The 23145-nt window shown below is 43.8% G+C and overlaps 1 protein-coding gene across 2 annotated transcripts in view; it reads left to right on the top strand.

The window, feature by feature from the left end:
* The first annotated feature begins 847 nt into the window (after positions 1–847).
* Positions 848–23145, top strand: part of USP53 (ubiquitin specific peptidase 53) — a 53473-nt gene continuing 31175 nt past the window's right edge. The window contains exons 1-4 of one of the 2 annotated variants that reach the window (XM_055142015.1): positions 848–1052; positions 14168–14845; positions 17261–17353; positions 22511–22645. In XM_055142015.1, the coding sequence (XP_054997990.1) occupies positions 14702–14845; positions 17261–17353; positions 22511–22645 (372 nt within the window). In that variant the 5' untranslated portion in view covers positions 848–1052; positions 14168–14701. Of the gene's footprint in view, positions 1053–4142; positions 4217–14167; positions 14846–17260; positions 17354–22510; positions 22646–23145 lie in introns of those variants that run through there. The other variant, XM_055142016.1, reaches the window with a different exon arrangement.

Here is a 23145-nt window from a genome sequence, read left to right on the forward strand (position 1 = left end):
ACTTACTGAAACTTTATTGGAAGGGACCTATGGCACCGAACTTGAAAACAATAGCATTTCTTTGACTCCGATCCCTAAGCAACATGTTCTTTACAAAGCAAAGCCAGGCCCAATTCCCCTGCTGTAGCTAACCACCTGCTTCGAAAGCACAGGTAAGGAGGGAGCCCATTTTTTTCTTTCTGACCACAATTAACCATTAACCGGGTCAACCCGTTTATCAAAGCTTTCATCTTAATAATAGCCACGAACAGACATTCACGCCAAAGGAAGCCATTTAGATGCAAACATCGTAAGGATTCGCGGCAAGCGCCAGGTGAGCTGCGCGGGCTCTGGGGGTGGATGCCCGGGAGGTCCATCTGCTCCCACGCCGGGGACAGTGTCCACCCCCAGCCGAGCCCAGAACGCGCCCCGCGGCTCCGAGTCCCGCAAACCTCCAATCAGCGGCCCCGGAGGCCCGACCCTCGCTCCCTCTGCATCCCAGCGCGCCTGCTACCTGCAAGCACCTTGGGCCCCCCACGCCGAGCCCGGGCTGCTCCTCTCCCCGCCTCGCGTGGGGGGGGTTGGTGTGTGTGGGGGGAAACGCTCTACTTCTTGCTCTCGCGGGATCTCGCTTGTGCGAGTAAATCCACTGGATCGCGCGCCCCCATCGAACCCCCGCGGGAATACGGTTCGGCGCGTCCGGAAAGCCGGAAAAATCGCGGGCGGGGGCGGGGGCGGGGGCGGGGTCGGCCGGGCTGGGCGTGCGGGCGGGGTTGGCTCCTGGGCGGGGCGGGGCGGGGCGAGGGGCGGGGCGGGGCTCCGGGGACCTGTTGAGCGCAGGTGTCGCGGGCCCCGAGCGGCCGCGGGGCGCAGTGGCCAGTGCGCATGCTCCGCGCGCCGGGCCGCGCTCGGGAGCGTGAGGCGCCCGGTGGCCTCCGCGCCAGTTTCCCCGGGCGCCTGGTGGACGGCGGCGGCGGCGGCGGCGGCGGGGAGCGTGTCACCCCGCGAGGCGGAGCGCGGCCGGCGGGCAGGCCCGTGTGGCGCGACCCGGACGGCGAGGGGCAGGGCCGGCGGTGAGTGCCCGGAGCTGGGGGAGGAGTGGCCGCCCCCCGCTGCCCTCCGCCCGGCGAGCCCCGGGGGCTGCACCCCCCCCGCCGCTCGGGGGAGCCCCGGGCACGGCGCGTCCCGGCCGGGGCGGAGGCGCTCGCTCCCTCGGGGCGGCGGCGGCGGGGCGGGGGTCCCGCGGGGCTCCCCTCGGGGGCCGCTTTCGGGGCGCCGTGCCCGTCACTCCCCCCCGCGCCCGGGGAGCCCGCGGCGGAGCCCCGAGGACGCGCTGGGGGCGGCGGCGGCTGGAGCGAGTTAATGTTTAGCCGGGGCCGGGGCGAGCGGCCGAGCAGGAAGTTACTCGCACAGGTGCGGGGCTCCGCCGCCTGCGGTCGCGGCTCCCGCCGCCCGCGGTCGCAGGCCCGCGGCAGGGGGTCTCCGGGGCTGATCCGCCTGATCGATGATCTTGACGGTGGGTCCCGCCGGGCTTCCCCTGGCGGTGGAGTGTGCCCGGGGTGCCCTGGGCGGGCAGGGGTGGGGACACCGTAACTGTCAACCCGATGGTGTTATTCCCCCACCCCCAGAAGATACATTTTTGAAACAAGTGTTTCAGTAGGGCAGGGGGATCTTCTTCCATCTCGTTTTCTTTTTTTTTTTTCTTAATAAAATGAGAAAATTGCAAAAACTCTTAAGGAGTTTGATACGTACTGTGCTTTAAAACCTTTTATATGATTTGCTGTCAATTTAGTGTATATATATATATGCAATATATGTGTATATGCATCCGCACATATAATATGCGTGTGTCGACGAATTTTCAAGGCCGCTTTTGAAGGATGATAAACTTGGGAAGTGCTTTGTAATTGCGGTCTGATTTGCTTTTAATTCTGTTTCATTCAGGTTAAGCATGGCACATCCCTTGTTTAAAAGGAGTGACCAGTGCTAACAGACCATTTTGCCTGAAATGGACTTTAGGCTCAGTTGAATCTTGTTTTTATGGTTTTTTTTTCTCAGTTCCACAGTTATGGTCTAGGCGGTGATTCTTTAATTTGTGAAAGATGAACTGAAAAAAAACCTTATTTTGTAAATTTAAGAAGTGATTTATCTGCTATTTAGAATGCCAAAGAGAAAAAGTCTTCATAGGTGGGAGTTGATTTTTTTTTTTATGATTACGTAGCTATTCTCATTTCATAGCTATAAGAAATGCATTGTTTATAGACCAGGAACCTTTTAGACTAAATAATTATTCAAAGAAAATGTACCAAGGTTTTGTTTATTTTAGAGGCTTTATAAATAAGCTTCCTCCCTGGTTTGTCTACTTTCATGATTACTGTTGCTAAACCGTGAGTTATTTCTTAAATTCATCAGTAAACTCAGTGGTAGTTTGTCCTATTGTGTAAAAATATACAACGAAACATGCATTTCCTTTTACTTACAAATTAAACCTCCTCCCCTCCCACTTTTCAAGTGTGGTAAATTGTATATGATTCTGGAAACCCAAACTGTCAATCCATTGACGTTATTCCCCCCCACAGAAGATATATATTTGAAACAACTTTCAAGGGGGCAGGGGGGTGCTTTTTCCATCCCCTTTTTTTCTTTTCCTTAATACAATGAGAAAATTACAAAAACTCTTTTTTAAGAGTTTAATCTATACTGTGCTTTAAAACCTTTTATGTTATTTGATGTCAAGTTAGTGTTTTGGGGTTTGGGTCTTTCGGGCGGTTGGGGCTGGGGAATCCCACCCACTGGGACTCGGGCTAGACTGGCGCTGTGCCACAGCAGCGCTGGGCTGTGGGACCCAGGCGACATGGACCCAGCCAGTGGATCTAGCTCTCTGCTCTTCATGCTGATTGTAAAGTTTGTGGTGTCGAATAATAGGGGCTGGAGCGATAGCACAGCGGGTAGGGTGTTTGCCTTGCACACAGCCGCCGACCCGGGTTCGATTCCCAGCATCCCATATGGTCCCACGAACACTGCCAGGAGGAGTAATTCCTGAGTGCAGAGCCAGGAGTAACCCCTGTGCATTGCCGGGTGTGATCCAAAAGCCAACAAAAGAAAACAAAAAAATAAATAAATAAAATTTTGGAATCACGATAGAAGTCTTTTTTCACTGTCACTGTCATCCTGTTGCTCATCGATTTGTTCAAGCGGGCACCAGTAACGTCTCTCATTGAGACTTATTGTTACTGTTTTTGGCATATCCAATACACCACGGGTAGCTTGCCAGGCTCTGCCGCATGAAGTCTTTTTAACAGATAAAAAATAAAAATTCTAATTTTAGGGGTGTGTGTGTGTGTGTGTGTTTGGGGGCGCTCAAACCCAGGGCCTTGCACATGCACAGTAAGTGGTCCACTTACTAAGCTGCATCCCTGGCCCAAATATCCCCCCATCCAAGGAGGTGTACAGTTTGGGGGGTGGCGGGAGTAGGGTGCTAAGAATTGAACCCAGGGCATTTTACAGCCGAGTTATGTACTCTACTGCATCGCTGTATACGTGACCCGATGTTTCTAAGTGTTCTTTTTAAAGGCCAAAATCAGTTATTTTTCCTCCTGAACTGTTTTGGGACTCAGTTACCACGTGAGAGAAGACTGTTGCTTTACCCTACAATTTTCCAAAAATAAGTCTCTAAGGAGTAGATGAGCTAACCTGTGAAGACATTCTGTTACTAAAATACTTAGCAGGTCTTCGTATTTGGCAGCTTTAACTATAAGGTGTTTCTCTATTATAGAATCCAAACATAACTCACAGAAAGGTAGGGTGTTTTTGTTTTTGTTTTTGGGCCACACCTGGCGGCACTCAGGGCTTACTCCTGGTTCTGCACTCCGAGGACCGTAAGTGGCACTGCAGAATGAACCTGGGCTTGATCCCCCCTGCTGTATTATTACTCTGGCCACAGAAAGGTAGTTTTTATATTGTATCTGGAAATAACTTTGAATGCAAAATGTGCTAGGTATGCCAGTCCGGAAAGATTAGGATCAGTGAGAAAGTGTGCAAATTTTGTCATCTTTGGAGAGAGCCACCTAGAAATTAATAACACATGTTATTAATTCTAGTGTATTATTAATTCTGTAGTAATGAAATTTAAATATTTTTTGCATTGCAGAATATGCACATGATGAAATAAGAAATGGTTGCAACCTGTTTTACCACAGATAAAATCTTCAAAGGGGAAGGAGAGATAATGTAGGGGGTAAGGCACTTGCTTTCCACGTGGCTGACCCTGGTTTGATCCCAGCACTGTATTTTGTCCCCTGAACACCACCAGAAGCGAGTCCTGAGCACAGTGCCAGGTGTGGCCCCCAAACAAAACAAAAATCTTCAAAGATTATTTCAATTTCATATAAAATCCTTTGTGTGATATATCCTCCCCTATAAAAATAATACATTCCTCTATATAGCCTGGAACATATCCTTTGTGACGCCTAGAAACGCATCCCTATGGATATCCCATCTAATATCCCATATTGATATCCTATAATGTCGATATAATATATCCTTCATAAAATATATGAATCTCGGCATGCAGTGCTGGGGATTGTGCTCAGGGATCCTGCATGCAGAGTATGTGTTTCACCCTTTGAGTCTTTTCTCTGACCTTTCTCAGGAATTCTAGCCCCAGATTAGAACTGGGGTCTGTGGTTATAACTGAATTGCAGTACAACTGGTTTACTTTGGGATCTTACAGATTTTTTGCTTATTTTTGTAATTTGAGTGTTATGAGTTTTTACGCATTATTTTGAGCTGTTCCTCAGGTCACCAGTGGCGCACACACACGAAAGTGGTATCAACATTACATCTTGTTGAAGAATTTGTTCTACATAAGTAACTTGACAGTTGCTTTCGTATATTCTTAGTTCATAAAGATAAAACGTTAGGTGGACGGAGAGACGGTACAGGGGTTCAGGTGTCTTACGTGCTGCTGGCCCCAGTTTAATCTCCTCACCACAGACAGGCCGTGAGCACTGCTGGGAGTGATCCCTGAGCACAGAGCCCTGAAAAAGTAAGCCCCCGGCACTGTCAGTGTGGCTGGTACCCTCCCCCAGCTCAGAAAAAAAATTAGCAACATAAACTGTCCCAACTGATTATGGGAAAAAGGAATTGTCTGAGTTGTTAGATTTTTAATTTAGAAATAATTCATTGATTTGTTTCAATTTCTCTGACGGTTGGAAATTTTCTTAATTGTTATTTGATCCTTCCTTTCTCCCCCCCTTGGCCCTCCTACTCAGTGGTTGTACCCAGCAGAGCTCAGGTGGCCGCGTGTGATGCCAGACTCGACACGCAACACTTCTACTCAGTTTGTTGCCCCCTTTGTGTTCTTTGAGTTAGCAAACTTATTCCATGAACGTGTCTTGTTGTTGTTTTTGTTTTCATTCCACATCCCACAGTGCCTGGGGACCTGAAGTGCCAGGAACCGAGCCTGCCCCCCCCCCATGTCGGGCATCCTCACTACATCTTTGAGCCATCTCCCGCCCCCCATAAACATTTATTGACCTATTGTATGGAGGGCACTGGTGATTAAAAAATTAGTAAGATCAGTACTCAATGTTCAAGTACTGATCATTGAGTCTGTCCTTTCTAAGCTGCATTTTAAACTGTTACTTGTCTTTTAAACTATTCCCAGTCCTCACCAAGTGATACAGAGTTTCCAGATACCTAAGTCTGCATTTCTTACACCCTCGCCTTTTCAGGATGCTGCTTCACCGCTCTCCCCAGTCCCCTGTCGACTTTTTTTTTTTCTTTGGCTTTTTGGGCAACATCCGGTGACGCTCAGGGGTTACTCAGGAGTTGCTCCTGGCAGTGGTTAGGGGACCATATGGAATGCTGGGATCAAAACCTACCGGCTGTACTGTTGCTCCAGTTCCTCCCGGGGCTACTTTCCCTACACCACATCTGTGAAATGCCTTCTGACCTAGGACAGTAGATTTCTTCCACTGTGCTTTGTGCACCATTTTTTTTTTGGGGGGGGGGGTGGCGGGGTGGGGGTGAGAGTGGAGAACAGTACTTAGGGGCTGCTCCAGGCTTGATGCTCCAGGAACCACCACAGTTCCAGGCTCCAACTTGAGAGCCCCCGACATGCAACGTGTGGACTCCAGCCCTTAAAGATCCATGCTTTGTGGCGGAAGCTGATGCGTTGTTTTGCCTCTCAAGCATCAAGAAGTGCTCGGTGCAGACAGCAGGAGGACCTCGAGCCAGGCTGGGAGGCGTCTTTGGAGTGTCTCAGCACCCAGCGAGCAGGGTCCCCTGGAGAGCCTGAGTTATTTGGCAGCTGGATGGTTTTCTGGACTTCTGTGAGCTAGCTGTTAGGAAAGAAGTTTCTAGTTGGTTTTCTGAAAAGTTGCATGTAATAGATGGAAGTTTCTGTTGATGAAATCGTCTCTGTCGTTCACATTGTTATTTAGGATTGCCCTCCCCCTTGTAGCTGTGCTGACCGGGAACAGCACACTCACTGCTCCCCCGGGTCGTGGCTGCAGCTCAGATGGTGGAGCCTTGGCCCTGGGGCTCGCCGCTGTACCCCAGGCTCTGTCTTTGTTCCAGCACCTTGGTCGCCTTCCAACATTTGCACTTAATGTCTCGTCCATTCCAAATGGTTTCTAAATGAAGGCTTCAAATTATGCTGTGGTGATTCACTTGGAAAGCCGTCTTAAACTTTTCTCTTTTCTCTACATTAGGATTTTTCTTGTTAAGTTCTCTTGGCATACGATTGATGACTCTAAATGAGATTGTTTTTCTGTAGAGGAAAGGACCTAGGAATAGATTTAGAAGTGAGAAATTAATACTTAAGGTCCAGTGAAATAACTCGAAGGCCTGAAGCACATGTTTTGCACGCTGGACGCAATCCCCAGCATGGTATAGTCCCTCAGGGGCTACCTGGTGTGGGCCTAGCCCCCCAAAGAAATTTATGTTTGTTACATAATTTATGATTCTTTTTCACTTGAACTGAAGTTTTGTATAGTCAATAGAAAAACATTTTTCAAAAAGCAAAATTAGATTTATAATCATTTATAAATGGCTTTTCCTTTTCTTCATTTTTTTCCCCCTACCTTTAGAGTACCTGCTTTGTGTATGCAGGTCCTTGGCATCAGACCTAGAACTCTAATGGTGAACTATGGCCTGGCCCAAGACTTTTACCTTTTTTTCATGTATTTATATTACTAAAAATTAAAGTTAAAAAATCACACCAAAGATAGTGTTATCTTTATAATCAACTTACATACATTGAAAGCCTGCTATGCTTTAGGTATTTTATGTGTGATTTATTAATCTTGTAATCCTATGACCTTTGAAATGTATATCAATTATAGGTGATGATAACGTTTGCTTCCCCCGCCCCCACCCCTTTTTGTCTTTCGACCACCCCAGAGGTAGTCAGGGCTTACTCCTAGCTCTGCACTCAGGGTCACTCCTGGCAGAGGTGCCACGGCTCGAACTCAAGTCAGCCGTGTGTGAGGCAAGCACCCTACCTGACTTATCATCCCTTCAGCCCCAGCTTTTAAATTTTGTTGTGGGGGAGGTGGACCTTCCAAGCAACCAGCTCGGTCAGAGGATAGAGACTTGCAGCAGCCTTGCCCCTCCAACCCCCCCAGCCACCTCCCCAGCCCCACTCACCTCTGCAGAGGTTCGGCTAATCACTAGTGGTTCATGGTTTAATCAACCATACCCATCTGAGGAAAAAAACATTTAGCTGAAGGGATCCAGAAAGATTTGGGTCCCAAACATGCTGGGGGGAGTGAAGGAGGGGGTTGCGAGGAGGCTGACCCCATATTTCTAAGTGTTCCTAAGGGTTGCGTACTTTTAACTGGAACCTTAAATCCAGTCAGCAAACTTTTTCCTGATTTCTGTGAGCCATGCTATCTAATCAGGTGCAAGGAGGAGGTCAGATGAACTCTTAATGTATGGGTGGTTGATTTGATAACTTGTACCTTAGATTGGCCTCTATTGTGATAATGCCAGTGTTGTGAGACTGAGTCCTCAGCTTGTAGGACTGATGATACTCCAGGTGAATAGAGTGAGACTTGAGTTAAATTGTAGGATTTAACCCTGTCATTGTCTGTTGAGGACTGGACAGTTGGTTGGTGTGGAAAAGCCCGCATTTTATAACAGGCATGAGAATACAGAAGAAAGTGTTCTGACTTTTGGTATTGGGCCTTGGGTGCTATTATGAAGACTGACTTTTAGTCAAAAAGCAAACCACTGGAGCCATGTGAGACCAAGGTCCATTTGAGCACAGGGATGAGATGATTTGCTAATTTACTGATTCACTGATTATTGAATCACGGAGAAAATGTAGAGGAGCCTTGTTTGGGGGTAGATGGTAGTGGGGAAGGGTTAATGGTAGGAAGAAGACAGGACAGCAACCCAGGCGAGATTGACTGGTGGCCAGTGCCATAATTGTACTAGTGGAGACAGTGGAAGGATAACATTCTGACTGCGACAGGAGCAAGAGGAAGCAAAGGCAGTACCGAGATATTTATTTCAAGCAACTGGAAAAACGAGACTAAGATAGGAAAGCAAACGTTGAGCTTGGGCTTTGTCAAGGTAATGAAATAAGAGGTTATGTCCACTTTGGCATAATTATAATCTGGCTGTTGTGTCTAAAGCAGACAGCCATGGGCATGTCTTTAATGTTTATATTTGATATTCTGGTTACAAATGTACTCTTGTCATTCTCTAGTTAATTTCCAGTGGAAACTAGTAGGTAAAGCTACAAGAAATAAGAATAGTTTTTAATGGACACACAAAAACACACCAGAGCAAATTATTACCTAATGTTTACTAATTTTGTATCCTGCACTAGAGCATTTTCTTGTTAGTTTTATATTCTTTATGTATTTTCTAATATAGCTTATGCAGTTTGAGCAAAGATTGACAGTGGTTTTGTCTAGCAAGGGATATCTGTTCTTTAGTTTTGCTTTCTTTTTTTAACCATTGTCCCTAAACTATATAAAAATAAATTGTACCTCCGTTATACCTCTATATGAAAAGACATTTTTTATGTCTTCAGCTCATTTTTGTTTTGTTTGGCATCTAATTAAAATCTTTTTAAGTACTTTGCCAGTAAGATAAACAGTGTTTCAGTGAAAAGTCATCACTGTGAACTTGAGTAATTAGATTGCTTATTATTATTTGAATTTCATGTCACAGTTCAATGCAACTATAGGAGACTATTAATATCTAGCCAGAGAGAAGAGACAGGGGTCAGGCACCGCCCTCATGCTGCCAACCCCGATCTGAATCCCTGGCACCACTGGGGATCACTCCCTAGCCCAGAGCCAAGAAGAACGTGCGTGTTGCTGGGTACGTCCCCCTCCCCCAGAGAATATATACCAGGTAGGCGTGTATGAGAGACTCAGAGGTAGCACAGTTCAACCTGGCATCATCCAAAAAAGAAAGAAAAGTACTGCGAAAGCCCAGCAGGTACATGTTTATACTTCAAGGGATCGGGCGACGGTGGCCAGTGCGCGTGCTCCCCCTGCAAGCGTGAGGCCTGCCTGGATTGCTGGCACTGAGGCGGTCCCCGCAGCCCCGCTGTCCCGGAGCCCCAGGAGCACAGCGGCTTCCCCGGCGCCAGGAGTCAAGTGTGTGCGGGCACCGCAGCCTGCAAACTGCAAGAGCATGGCTGGGAGCGTGAGCCCTGGGCACCACCACCCCACAGTGTGCAGGCATCTCTGCTAAAGAAGGGAGGCCCGCAGCTGCCAGCACGGCAGCCCCGTGTGCAAGCCCTGGTGAGCACCACCACACAGCATGGGTGCGACCCCATCACTGAAACAGTAACATCAGTAAGGCAAAGGAAGGGGAAGATAAATGATCTAATCAACATCTAACATAAACATCTACATGCCTATTTTAATAACTGTCTGGCAATGATTCTCTACTAATAAGAGATTGTGACCGAGCACCTTAAAAGAAGTAGGAATCTGATGACTTTGTCCGCCATTGTACTAGTTTCCTCCAGCTGCTGTAACAAAATATTAGCAACTGGTGACGGAAAGCCAGAGGAGTTTATGAGAACACTCACTGACATCGGTATTGGTAATGACTTTTCAGGGACAGTATCAAAGTACAAGCAACAAACGCAAAAATCAAGTGGGACAACAAATTTAAAAGTCTCTGCACAGAAAATCGTCAACATGAAAAGCAAACTAAATAGTGTCACTTATGTGATAGGGATTAACAGAATAAGAAAGGAATGCCTAGAACTCAGTAGCTGAAAAACAGTCCAGTTGAAAAATATACAGAGTATCTGGGTAAACATTTTTCCAAGGATAATATACAAATGATCCACAAGTACATAAAAAGGGCTTAATGTCACTGATCACCAAAGAAATGCAAATCTGTTGTAATTCCTGCATGCATATGTGACAGGAAAGGGGTGCCAGGATCAAATCCAAACTTCATACATACAAGGCAGGTGCTTTTCTGCAGAGCTATGCCCCCGACCCTCACATAGGAAAATGCCCTTGCAAATCACAATGAGCTTTGCTCTCCCGTCTGTTCAAATGACTGGTCAAAAAAAAACAACACACTGGTGCTAGTGAGCATGTGAAGGCAAATGAAACCTTGCGTGCTTGTTGATGAGGCTGTAAATTGGTATATTCTCTCTGGATGCTTCTTGGAGGCTCCTTGGAAAAGTCAAGCTAGAATGTAAGATCAGCAGTCTTCCTTCTGGATATGTAATGAAGGAAATGAAATCATCACTCGAAGATTTCACTGCACCCCCCCCCATGTTTATTGCGACATTATTTACAGTTGTCAACTCTTAAAACCAACTTGGTCTGTTGACGGATGGATGGATAAAGAAAGATGTTATATATATACAATGGAATGTTATTCATGAAAAGTAGGACATCTTTCCGCTTGTGAGGATGTGGATGAACCTTGAGATTATACAAGTGAAGTAAGAGGAAGACAACCTCTGTATCAGTTTATTTGTGGAATCTAAAAAGAACCAACCTACACAGAAACAAAGTAGATTGGTGGTTGCCAGGGGCAGGAGTGTGTGGAAATGGGGTGAAGATAGTGAGCAGTTACAGAATTCCAGTTACTCCAGCTATACAGTGAGTCCACTGGGGGTAGGGAAGGGCTAAGGTACAGCATGATTGAAACTAAGAGTTGTGTGTTGTAAACTTGACGTTGCTAAGAGTGGAGATTTTACACATTCCCATGATGTACACACAACTGTAACTGTGAGGCGATGGTTGTATTAATCATCCTTGTTGCTGTATACCTTAAATAGTAACAGCTGTACCTGTCCGTTAGAGGTCTGTAAAGCAGGTGAGAAGGCAAAAGAAGATAGCATTTTTATCGTGCTCTTTTTTTAAGTACTGCTAACAGGTGAACTAAACATTAAAGAACGAATATTGCTCCGGCTCCAGTATAAAATCACTCCTGTCAGGCTGGTTTTTGACCGGGCAGCTGGCTCAGTGGAAGGGAGCTTGTCTTGCATGTGTTAAACCCTAGGTTTGACCTCCAGCAGCACAGAGCAACAATAATCACAAAACAAAAACGAACACTTGCTATTTCTGATTTCCCTTCAGTGTACCCACTGTTCTTTTCACTTGGCTAGTCTTTGCATAACATTTCATCTTTTCCTGCTGGAATTTTGTATTCGTTCATAATCTCTGAAACCATCATGTGTCGAACCTAAAGTCTTCTGAGATTAATTTATGTAATTTTTTTACTGGACTTCACTCCTTGGGAATTCTATAAAGTCACTCTTTTTAGTCTCGAATAGACCTTAACATTTGCTCTCAAACCGCTGGATCATTATCCCACCTGTCCTGTCTGAGTAGAAGTAAGCATCTTCCACCAGCGTCGAAACCTGAGAATTTGCTTCCATCTCTTCTGTCCAAAACTGACCTTGCTCCTGTAGTCGCGTGTGGGCCCCCGCCTGCTCCCCCGCCCGGGGGCGGCCCATGGCATGTCGCCCACGTTTCTTTACCAGCGCCCAGTTTGCTATAGTTTACTGTACCAGCTCCTCATTTTACTGTAGACATTTACAAGCTGTCTCACCTGCTTTGTATAATTTTTAGTGTTAGTGACTATAAATCTTCTTTAAAAAAAAAAATTCAACAGTCACATTCCTCAGTGTGAAATAGTTTAGTAGCCAGTATCTTTTCAACACTCATTTCTTTGACCTACTAGAAATCTGGACTTAGGTTTCCAGATCTTGGTGGCCTTAAACTTGACGTGGACCCTACCTGCCGAAGGGCCTGTGTCAGAAAGGTCAGGAAGGAGTCCCTGTGCTCGGGTGGAGAACGCAGGTTTTCGTGCATGCGCAGGTGGCGTTTTCCTGAGAGCTCCCGTCAGTCAGTCCAGTTCTGAGGCCTCAGAATGACTACCTCTGTGTGCACGCCTGCCACCGTGGCCTGAGGTGTTCCTGCTTTCCCACGCAAGAGCAAACACTTTCCCACACAACACACCCGAGCAGTGCTGTGATTGTGTGATTGCTGGTCTGCTGGGGCTGACGTGATGCTCACACACTTTCAGTCTCCTGAGCTTCTAATCTCCCTAAGCCACTTGGTTTCTCCTTCTTGGAGTTGTCTAATTGTTGGCTTTGTCTGTTTTCCTGTGTGAGTCGTCTCTTCTTCCTGGTCTCCAAGGGCTTCCTTATACATTCTGGATATTAATTGTGTGTAGGTTGTAGATATTGTGGCACCCTGTGTTCTTTCATTTTTAAAACAATTTTTTGTTTCTTGCATGTTTTTATGGTCTCCTGAGTTCAATTTCATTCTCTGTTGTATATTTAAGCTTATATTTTTCTTCATGACAGTACTTTATTTACTTATTTGGGAGAGGGAATTTGAGCTACACCTAGCAGTACTCAAAAGTTACAGCTGTGCTCAGAGCAGTCCTGGCAGTGCTCTGAGGACCACATGCAGTGCCAGGGGTTGAACTGCATCAGCCACATACAAGGCAAGCGCCTTACCGCTGTACTGTATCCCTCCGGCACCAGTATTTTAATATGTAGTATTTCGTATTTGGTTTTGTGTACTTAGAATTTCTTTTCTGCTTTTCTGTTTAATGAGATGGTTGCTCTATTACTGACTTTTTAATTAATACTGTAAGCAAGGAATATGTATTAGCACTTCTCATCGGGGGCCCTATGGCCTCAGCATATTCCAAGGTGGCTAGAAGTAAAAACTGTGTAAATGAGCATTATGATAGGGTTAGGGCCAACTGGCAGGACAGGGACAAGAGGGAGGCGACAAGTTTGGAAGGGGCTGTAGTCCGAAGAAGGGTGAGAAACACTAGTCTGTGCAAGGCTGCAACATTCTTTGCAGCCTCCAGGCACCTGTGCTTGTTACTCTTTCCCAGACTGCTTGGTTCTCGACCAGGGCTTGCTAAGAGTTGTGATCTTTTATCCCCCAACCCAGTGGCCTTCGGAGGTAGCAGCAAAGAATTTGTGTTCCCTGGTGCTGTATGGGGTTGGAGCCATGTGCACAAAGCAGTGCAAGTAACAGAGAAATTCAAACCTAGAAAGAGCTGTCTCTGTTTCTGACCCTTGGTTGCTGTTTGCCTCCTGCGCTAGAAACCTGTTACTTGGGTGTGATCTGGATTGGGCTGAAAGAGAATCCGAAGCACAGACTGACTTGACAGCCTGATCAGAAAGGAAGCCTCATCCCACCCCACCCGCCCTCTCTCTAGCTAGACTGATCGATAGATAAGTAGGACGATACCGGGTTCTGGGTCATGCCCCGTGGGGATCAGTGTTTACTCCTGACTCTGCGCTCAGGGATCACTCCAGGTGTGTTTTGGGGCATCATGTGAGATAACAGGGATTGGACCTGGGTCAGGTACATGTAAGGCAAGTGCACTACCCCGTGTACTAGCGCTCTGGCTCCAGAAGCCACAATAATTTATCCGCCTGAGTACCACTGGGTATGACCCAGAAACAAACGAAATCGTTAACACTCTTTAGAATATTTTTCTTATAAAACCCCCATCTGGACATAGAAATCTTGAGGTAGGTAAATAGTGATTACTATTTTTTTTGACATTAAAAATAATTACTTCATTTTCATTTTTAACTGTTTTAGCTCCTTTTTATGATTACTTATCAGATATTTGTATTCAAATAGTAAAGTTGGAGTTTTTTTAATTTGCCCTTGCTTTTATTTAAGTGTTCTTTGCTCTCTCGTAGGTTTGCCTGAGGTCGCCCTCGTATACGTAACACGGAGCCGCCTGCGCTAACTTCACCTGGGAAAGAGAGAGTTGTTTTTTATGTTAATATATCCCAAGGAAAACAAATTACCCAAGGAATCATGACAGTCGCCCATTGCTGCTTTTTGTTTCATCTGTTTTTTCAGCCATTAAGACAAAATAGCCTGTGCTCTAAAGAAAATTATTCAGAATTATTTTTGACAGTTTAAAGAAAATATCTTTCACTTCTGAAATGACAAATTCTTATACATTGACCACATAGAGATCCATCAGGCCTTGTTTATAGTGGATTACTTCTGCGGCTCTCAGAACTTCAGTGTCTGTGTACACTGTCGTTACTCGGCCGAGTCCTCCAGTTCACAGCATCGGGAAAGAGATGAACTTGGAACGTTGCATGGTCGTAATAGACTGCAGTGAATACAAGCGGACAGCTCAAGCAATCATCCATTTTATCACCAGAAATATCACCTAAGTACATAATTCATAGTTTTAATGACAATAAGGTCGCTTGAAAATGGCCTGGGTCAGATTCTTACGGAAACCTAGTGGCAATCTTGGAAAAGTTTACCAACCTGGGAGTATGCTCTCGCTGGCCCCTACCAAAGGCTTGCTGAACGAACCAGGACAGAACAGCTGCTTCCTTAATAGTGCTGTACAGGTGAGACCAGGGTGACTTGTTCTAGTTTACAAAGTCCTTTGCGGAAAATCATTTAATTCTTCTTTCGTTGTAAATGAAGACTGAAGTTCTCATGGGCTGTTTGCTATCTCTTTCAATGATAGCAACAATATTTTGGCTCTGCATATTGGTTATTGTAAAAAAAAAATAAGCAGAGCAATATACTACTGTAATTTAAATCATTCGCCTTAGTGATGTTTATTTATTTCTAAAATATATGAAATTTTATTTTGAGTCAACTAACTTACCACCCTTCTTAAAGAAATTCAATAAACTCCCCATACGTAGTATGAGAAGAATCAAGATGCATTAATTAAATGAGAATGTGGCCTTTAATCGCAGTCATAAAACTCCAACCCCCTCCACTGGGTATCCTGGATCATCTGTAGAATGATTCAGGCACCACTTTTGTATTTAAAGTTTAATCCATTTTGCTTCCTTATTGAGATTATTTTAATTACTAGGTACGTGTTTGCTTTTCTGCCCTAGATAAAAAAAATTCCTTCTGGGACTTTGTTTTGGGAAAACACCTCGCAGTGCTTGCTGGATACTCCTGTTCTGGCTGTGACACCAGAAGCGAACACCGGGCTCTAGAGTGCTGGTGCTAGTGCACAGGCAGCTGGCTCTTGGAGCTGGTCTCCTGGCCCTGCGTTTTTCTTCTGCACGATAGTTTTTATTCCCAAGTTTTTATTCCGAGTTTCTGTAGGATCCTGTCCCCTTCAGACCTTTTTCTCTACTGCTGATGATGAGGGCCTGGAGAGAGAGTACAGGGTTTAAGGCACTGCCTTGCATGTGCTGACCCCAGTTCAAATCCCTAGCACTGTATATAGGAGCCCCAAATACCACCAGCGGTCCCTCTTGAGCACAGAGCCAGGAATAGCCCCTGAGCACTGCCAGGTGTGACCCCCAACAAAGCAAATAAAATCAAGTAAATCTATGAGAAAAAATTAGAATACTGGGATATATTTCTATCTATAGTATTACATACCTTAAAGTAGGTTATTTAAGATTACTTCATTACTTCTCTCTGTTGTCTGAAAAGTGAGTGTCCAAGAGAAATGTTTGCTAATTCAGGTGTAGATTGTGTATAGCAGCTGGGGAAGTCCTTGGAGCTCTGTGGTCTTGTATCTGGGTTGGGTGTTCACCCTGATAGTTCTTTAACTTCCCCAGGGAAGAAAAGCATGCATGGGGCCAGAAAGACTGTAGGGCAGGCAGGGTGCTTGTCTTGCAAATGGCCGAGCCCAGTTCAGTCCCGAGTCTACCGTGAGAGATCCCTGAGTACCCAGGGAGTGGCAAAAAAACAAGACAGAACCCCCCAAAAGTGGACAAACCAAAAAAAAATATGGTCTACTAGTTTAAACATAACTGTTACATGTTTAAATTCTAGTTCTTAAAATCCTAAGACATAGATACTACTTTTATCCCCATTTCATTGGTTAGAAAATAGTTTCAGAAAATGTGTTTCGTAAATCAGATGAAGAGCTGGGAAATGGTCAAGTCAGAATGAGACCCTGGCCACTCCTCAGAGGTGGGGGTATTAGCCACAGTGCTGTGCTCCTTCCCAAGGCCAAGGTGGAGCGTTCAAAAAAATCATGATCTTCATCTTTTTTGGTAAAAATCTCACTTAGCGACATATTATTATATGCTAGTTTATGGTCTGCAAGGAAGTATACATTTTTAAGATCTAATCCCTATAAGAACTCCGAGGCCAGGCAAATGCCATTATTTTTCTCCTTGTATAGATTTCTAGTCTTTCAGAATAATGTTAGGGACTGGATTATTTCGGTAGTGACAGTCTTTCTGCTATTTTGCTAGCAGATGATGTGTGGCTGGCGGAAGCAGAGGGTTTGATTGTTGCCGCCTGCTGCCCTCTTATTCCTGTCGCCACACCGATGCCCCCTCTCCGTTCTGTGTGCACTGACCAAGCAGAGTTCTGCTCACCCTGCTTTGTGGTTGCCACAGTAAATTCACCCCTGTTTGATATAGCCTGGCCTTTAGCTCCATTTATAGTTTCCTTCTAAATTTCATTTGGTTTCAAGAATTTATAATCACTTCCTCTCTTATGTCTTTGCCAAGTAACCCTTGTTTCCTATTCATATAAAATCCTTAACTGAGGATAAGTTTTTTTCTTGTTCTATGTCTCTCATGGTTTCCCCTTGTGAATCAATGGGAGAGTCTTATAAATCCACCTTTGATAGAAGAACGAGCTACATGGATGTACTGGCAGTTTTATACTGGCCAGTTTTTTTTTAGTGGTTATAGGTCCCTGAGTCTGTGCATGAGATTAAAAGAAGCTACTTATTAACCAACAGAAAGTATTGGAATTTATCCTTTGTTGTAGTGAGAAAAGTTTTACCAGGTCTCTTTTTTTAAAAACATAATTTCAATGTTTCATAGGTTTTATGGCAACTGGATATATTCCGGCGAAGCCTGCGGAATCTGACTGGCCACGTTTGTCAAGGAGAGGCCTGTATCTTCTGTGCACTGAAGGTAATCCTTGAATAGTTCTGAAAATGTCACATCAATGATTTCTCAAAAAAATTTAATTTTGTTTGTTGGCCTAGTGGGTTAATGGTAATCAGTGTTTATTGTCAGGTGAGTTATACTTTTGAAGATGAATTTTTCCAAAATAATTTTTATTCAGGTCGAATTTTTTATTATTTCCCAAGAATAAGTAAATGCTGAAGTGGTAGAGCACATGCCTGGCATGTGTGAGGCCCTGGGTCGGCACCACGTCTCTCCCTAGAGCCACCGGGTGGTCCTGGACCTGCCCACACTGCCAGGTGTGGCCCACCCAGATGTGTTAAGGTCTGCATATGATAAATGTGTTGGGGTTATTGTCTTCGAATTATCTTTTTATTGTTTTAGAATGATGATTCATTTCAGCGCGTTCCCTTTTGAGCTGCTGCTAGATTCTGAGCAGTCCTATAGTTACTGAGGATACAGCTGTATGCAGAACTGATAAACATTTCTTTTCTCATGGAGCATATGTGCTAGGAGGGGAGGAGAGTGCAAATAAGTGAACTAATGCCAGTGTTATATGGGACTAACTACAAAGAAGGAAAAAACAAATGGGAGTAAGAGATTAGACAGTGTAAAGTGGCCCAGAAAGCCTCACGCAGCAAATGATACTTGAATCAGGACCTAGAGATGGTAAACAAGTGTGGACTGGAGCATTCCAGCATTCTAGGCAGGTAGAGGAAAAAGCAACTGCAAAGGCCCTATGGGCTCGTGTGTGTGTGTGTGTGTGTGTGTGTGTGTGTGTGTGTAGGGGAGGTGGGGGGGGTGGTGGAGGGGGCGGGGAGTGTGTTTCATTAACAAGAGGAGAACAGTAGAAGATGAGCTTAAGTCAGGCGAGTCATGGTGACTAAAGCTCATCTGTAGATTCCTTTCTACAATTCCTGTCAAAGGGTTGAAGTGAATTCCTTGGATCTGGCCGGTCCACTGTCCAGTGGAGTGTGGCAGAGGTGATGCTGCAGGTAGCAGAGACTAGGTTAGATCAGAAATGGGAACACCCCCGAGCCCTGGCTCTGCCTCTTGGGATTCTTGTTCTTGGAAGCGAGCCCCACTGTACTGGTTGGAATCAACACTACTCTCATCCCAGTGACAAGTGAGAATACTGATTTTTTTTTTTGTAAGTAAATGTTGAGGTGGGTGGCTTAGTTTCACTCAGTACTTAACCATTGTAGAGCAATGCGTAACTGAGTCCTGAGGGTTTAGGACCTTAGCTTTTTCTCTCTAGTTATTTAGGAAGTCTTGGAATTGTTCTGAGAGAAATGATACAATCTGGAGATAGAATGTTTGGATTAGATGTCTTTGACTGGTTGGTCGAGAATAAATAGAAGGGAGACAATGGCAGAAACAGGAAGTTTGCTATATATTAGCAACTCATTTATGTCACTGAAATTTTTTCCCAAGAATAAAAAATTTTATTAATATGTTCCCAGAGATAAACATTTCATTCTTTTATATCCTTAAATATTCTTCATGCATACATACATGAAAATCTTTTTTTTTTTTTTTGCTTTTAATGTCTTCTTACATTCTTAAAAAGACTCTTTGAATAGCTTACCAAGGTCCACAGTTTTCTGTTCTTTTGTTAAAGACCTGACAAAATAGGGTTATTGTAAAGATCATTACAGTGTCACATTTGGTTTTAGTTTGGTTAAGCCAATTTGGAATATTTTGCGTAATTGTAAAAACTAGCTAATTTCTCAGTCAAAGAATTCCTCATTGTCCTCTTACTTGCTAACACACCTATGGGCATTTGTCACACACACACACACACACACACACACACACACACACATTAGTCATGCTGATTACCTTGCAGCTTCCCAGAGATCTCCTTCCTCTTACAGCTTTGCTTTCTTTTTTCAATAAATTGTTTTTGGGGACCACATTCGGCTTACTCATGGTTCTGGGCTCAGAAATCATTATTGGACCTTGTCAGGAGACTGAGTGGTAACTGGGTTGGCTTCGAGCAAGGCAAGCTCCTTAAAACCCTGTACTCTCTCTCCAGACCTATCTTACAGTGCTTTTTTCCAGATATTCTTTTCGCACCTCTCCTTAAATATCATAATTTTCCATCAGTGAGACCTTCCTTGACTGTCTTATCCTTCCCACTCTTCTACCCCTGACATCTTATGCCTAGTACTCTGTTTTATTTTATTTCACCTCATTTTTTCCCATTTATTTTATCACATTCTAACATAATCTATGTTCAGATTACTTTTTTGCTTTCTCATTACTGCGATAGAATGTATGCCCCTTTTTTAGGGCAGAATTGTTGTCTGTTATAGTAGAAAACAATACTTTGTGTATACTACTCAGTCAAAAAGTAGATGTTGAATGAATGACAGTTTTTGCATAGGATTAATATCTTAAGCATTGTCTTGAAAGGTTAGTTAAATAAACAGTTCTTAAAATATTTTTTGTCTTTTAGGATTTGGAATTGTAACTGATAAATTATAGTTCTGGTTATATAATATCATTTGACTTCTTTATTGGGTTCTTTATTTGTATGTAGATTAAGATTTTTTGCAGTAGAATAGAATCTTGAAATATTTTCCTAGTTTATATGCTAATCTTAAAAATTTTGGGGCCATAACATGACCTCTTGAGTTAATACAGAACTGAGTATGACTCATTATTTGGTGGATTGTCACTCCCACATATGATGATTGTCATAGAACTGGGACTTATTGAAATGTTTGTGTTATTGCTTAAATGCATTAAGAGAAATAGAAAAGATATTTTAAATTATTTTTTATTTGGGTATCATTGGTTTACAAGACTATGTTTGTATGCCTACACAGTGGTGGGGAGATTTTCTTCTGCCAGGGGCCATGTGGATGGGTATAATCTCATTCGTGGGACAGGTAATACAGGCAGTTGGGTTGCAGGCAGCCAACGAGAAGCATATGCGTCTATCCCATTAGGCTCCAGGTCCAGACCACATGATTTTGTGACATTACGTGCCCTGACAGTCATACATGACCCTCTCCTCGTTTAGGGGCACACTGTTACAAGTTGTAGTAATATTTGTTCTTTGTTCTTGAAGAATGCCATTGGAATTTTGATAGGAATTTTATTTTATGTGGATAGGATGGTCACTTTAACATAAACTTTAACACTTTAATACTTCCAGTCCATAAATATTTTTTAAAAATTTCCTGGTAGTTTTTTTTAAATTTTATTTTCATAAGGTTTTTAACATTAATTGATTACATTAACTATTTCAATACCAATCCCACCACCATTACACCTTCCTACCACCATTATTTTGAATTTTTCCACCACCATTTAAGCCTGCCTGTCACAGACAGATGCTAGATAATTTATTTTCTATTGCTTATTATGAATATCATTAGAGTCATGTGGGCACCTTTGCGGCTGCACACTTCTGGAATTCTAAAATTGTAAATGCTTGGGATCTGGAGATATCTCTGTAGGGGGCTAATCCATTTTTTTTTTTTTTTTGCTTTTTGGGTCACACCGGGCAATGCACAGGGGTTACTCCTGGCTCTGCACTCAGGAATCACTCCTGGCGGTGCTCAGGGGACCATATGGGATGCTGGGATTTGAACCCGGGTCAGTCGCGTGCAAGGCAAACGCCCTACCAGCTGTGCTATCACTCCAGCCCCAAGGGGTGGGGGGGGAGGGGGCTAATCCATTTTGAGATTCATTTGTGAGTCTCTGGATCAAGGCAGGTGATGCGCTTAAGTATGGCCCAGAGGCAGTTTGTGGGTGTGACAGTCAGGATTTCCTGGTGTTTTTATCAATTTGTTTTAATAGTGACTTATGTTATTTTAAAAATGATTAATACCCGTAACTTTACTTTCATGAATGAGGTGTTCACTGTTAGATTAAGGACGAGAAATAATTCTCTGGGGAAAACTGAAAACTTAAAAAAAAAAACCCTTATTAAGTAAAAATATTAGAAGTCTTTACCTTTTGTATGTCTTACAAAGTGTACAGTTTCATTTTAAAAGAAAATTTTATGATAATGGTGATTGTCATTTTGTTGAAATTGTATAAGTTTTTTGTTTTCATATTAGGATTCCATTTTTATAAGGTTTACTTAAGACCCTAGTAGAAGTAACTAATTAAAAATTGATTTAGGCTACTGCCTTTTTTTACCGAGCTAGTTACTTCTCACTAATGTTTATTAATTTGGTGGTTTCCCCCCCTTTGGTTAAGATAACTCTAAGGGTTAACATAATTTTAATTCCTATATTATACTTTTATATTTCAAGGAGTTTGTCTTAAAACACTTCTTAAACAGCCTGCATCAGAATCGGTCAGAGACAGTTTAAAAATGTCTTGGCCTTCATGTGGGGGAAGGGAGTTGCGGGCTGAATGAGGGCTAGAGACTGAGCACAGCGGCCACTCAACACCTTTATTGCAAACCACAACAGCTAATTAGAGAGAGAAAACAGAAGGGAATGCCTTGCCACAGTGGCAGGGTGGGGTGGGGGGGAGATGGGATTGGGGAGGGTGGGAGGGACACTGGGTTTACGGGTGGTGGAGAATGGGCACTGGTGAAGGGATGGGTTCCAAACTTTGTATGAGGGAAGTATAAGCACAAAAGTGTATAAATCTGTAACTGTACCCTCACGGTGATTCTCTAATTAAAAATAAATAAATTTAAAAAAAAAAACAAAACAAAACAAAAAAAAATGTCTTGGCCTTGGGTTAAGCCTTGGGTTCAGGCTTAATTACGACCTCTGAGGATAGCACATGAGGGCTTCATGTGCTTATTTCTTAAGCATGTTGACTTTATTTAGGGACTAGTGCATCATTTCCACACATCCCTAAATCCTGACTTTTGCTCAGAATTTCAAAGCAAAAGGTTTTTTTGGTATTAGTTTCGAGTATAATTTTTGTTTGCAATTTGTTTTTATATTGTGGGCCGTCCAAGCCAGCAGGAAGTCACAGGGCTTACCCCATGGCTACTTTGGAGGCTGTGGGGCGCAGGGCATGGATGTGGGGCCCATGCATGCCAGGCACGTGGTCCTCCATGAGGGCTGTATCTCTGGCCCACCCAGGAGAGCGCTTTTAGTTTTACTTACTGTAATGAATATATTGAGTATGTGTTTTCTATCACTATTGGCATTAAACTTAGTGTACTTATTGATTCCCTAGACAATATTTGCACAGTTTCAACACAGTCGGGAAAAAGCTCTTCCCTCGGACAACATAAGACATGCACTTGCAGAAAGCTTCAAAGATGAGCAGCGATTTCAGCTGGGCCTCATGGATGATGCCGCAGAGTGCTTTGTAAGTACTTCTGACCATCCCTGGAAGTAAGAGCGCACTGTTCTTGAGTCGTGCGGACTTGGAGACAAATGAAACACGTATTTATAACAGTAGGAATTTTTTCAGAGCCAGTCTGTCCTACCCATCCTTCGGATTCATTTAAATCCTTCAGTGTTTTGTATATTTTAGTTTTGATTGTCTTGTTATATTTTTGAGTGTTAGAATGCACAAATAATTTAAAGTTTTAAAATTACAAACAAAAAAGATTTCTAAATATAAACATAAATTCTGTCTCTTAACTCTGTGTTCTGCTTCTGCAGACTTCCTGTACACCCACCCGCCCAGCGGAGGTGGTATTTCTTACTACTTGTTGTGACCGCTTGGAGAGGGAATAGGATCTGGCACACAGTGTCGGGGGCAGCACCTCTGATATTTACCTCACTCCAATTTGGGAATAACTGCCCAAGATTGGTGATGAAACTCTTTTAGCACACGAAGATTAAAAAGTAGCCCTTTCATCG

This window comes from Sorex araneus, chromosome 6 (genome assembly GCF_027595985.1).
Source record: "Sorex araneus isolate mSorAra2 chromosome 6, mSorAra2.pri, whole genome shotgun sequence".
Classification (NCBI taxonomy): domain Eukaryota; kingdom Metazoa; phylum Chordata; class Mammalia; order Eulipotyphla; family Soricidae; genus Sorex; species Sorex araneus.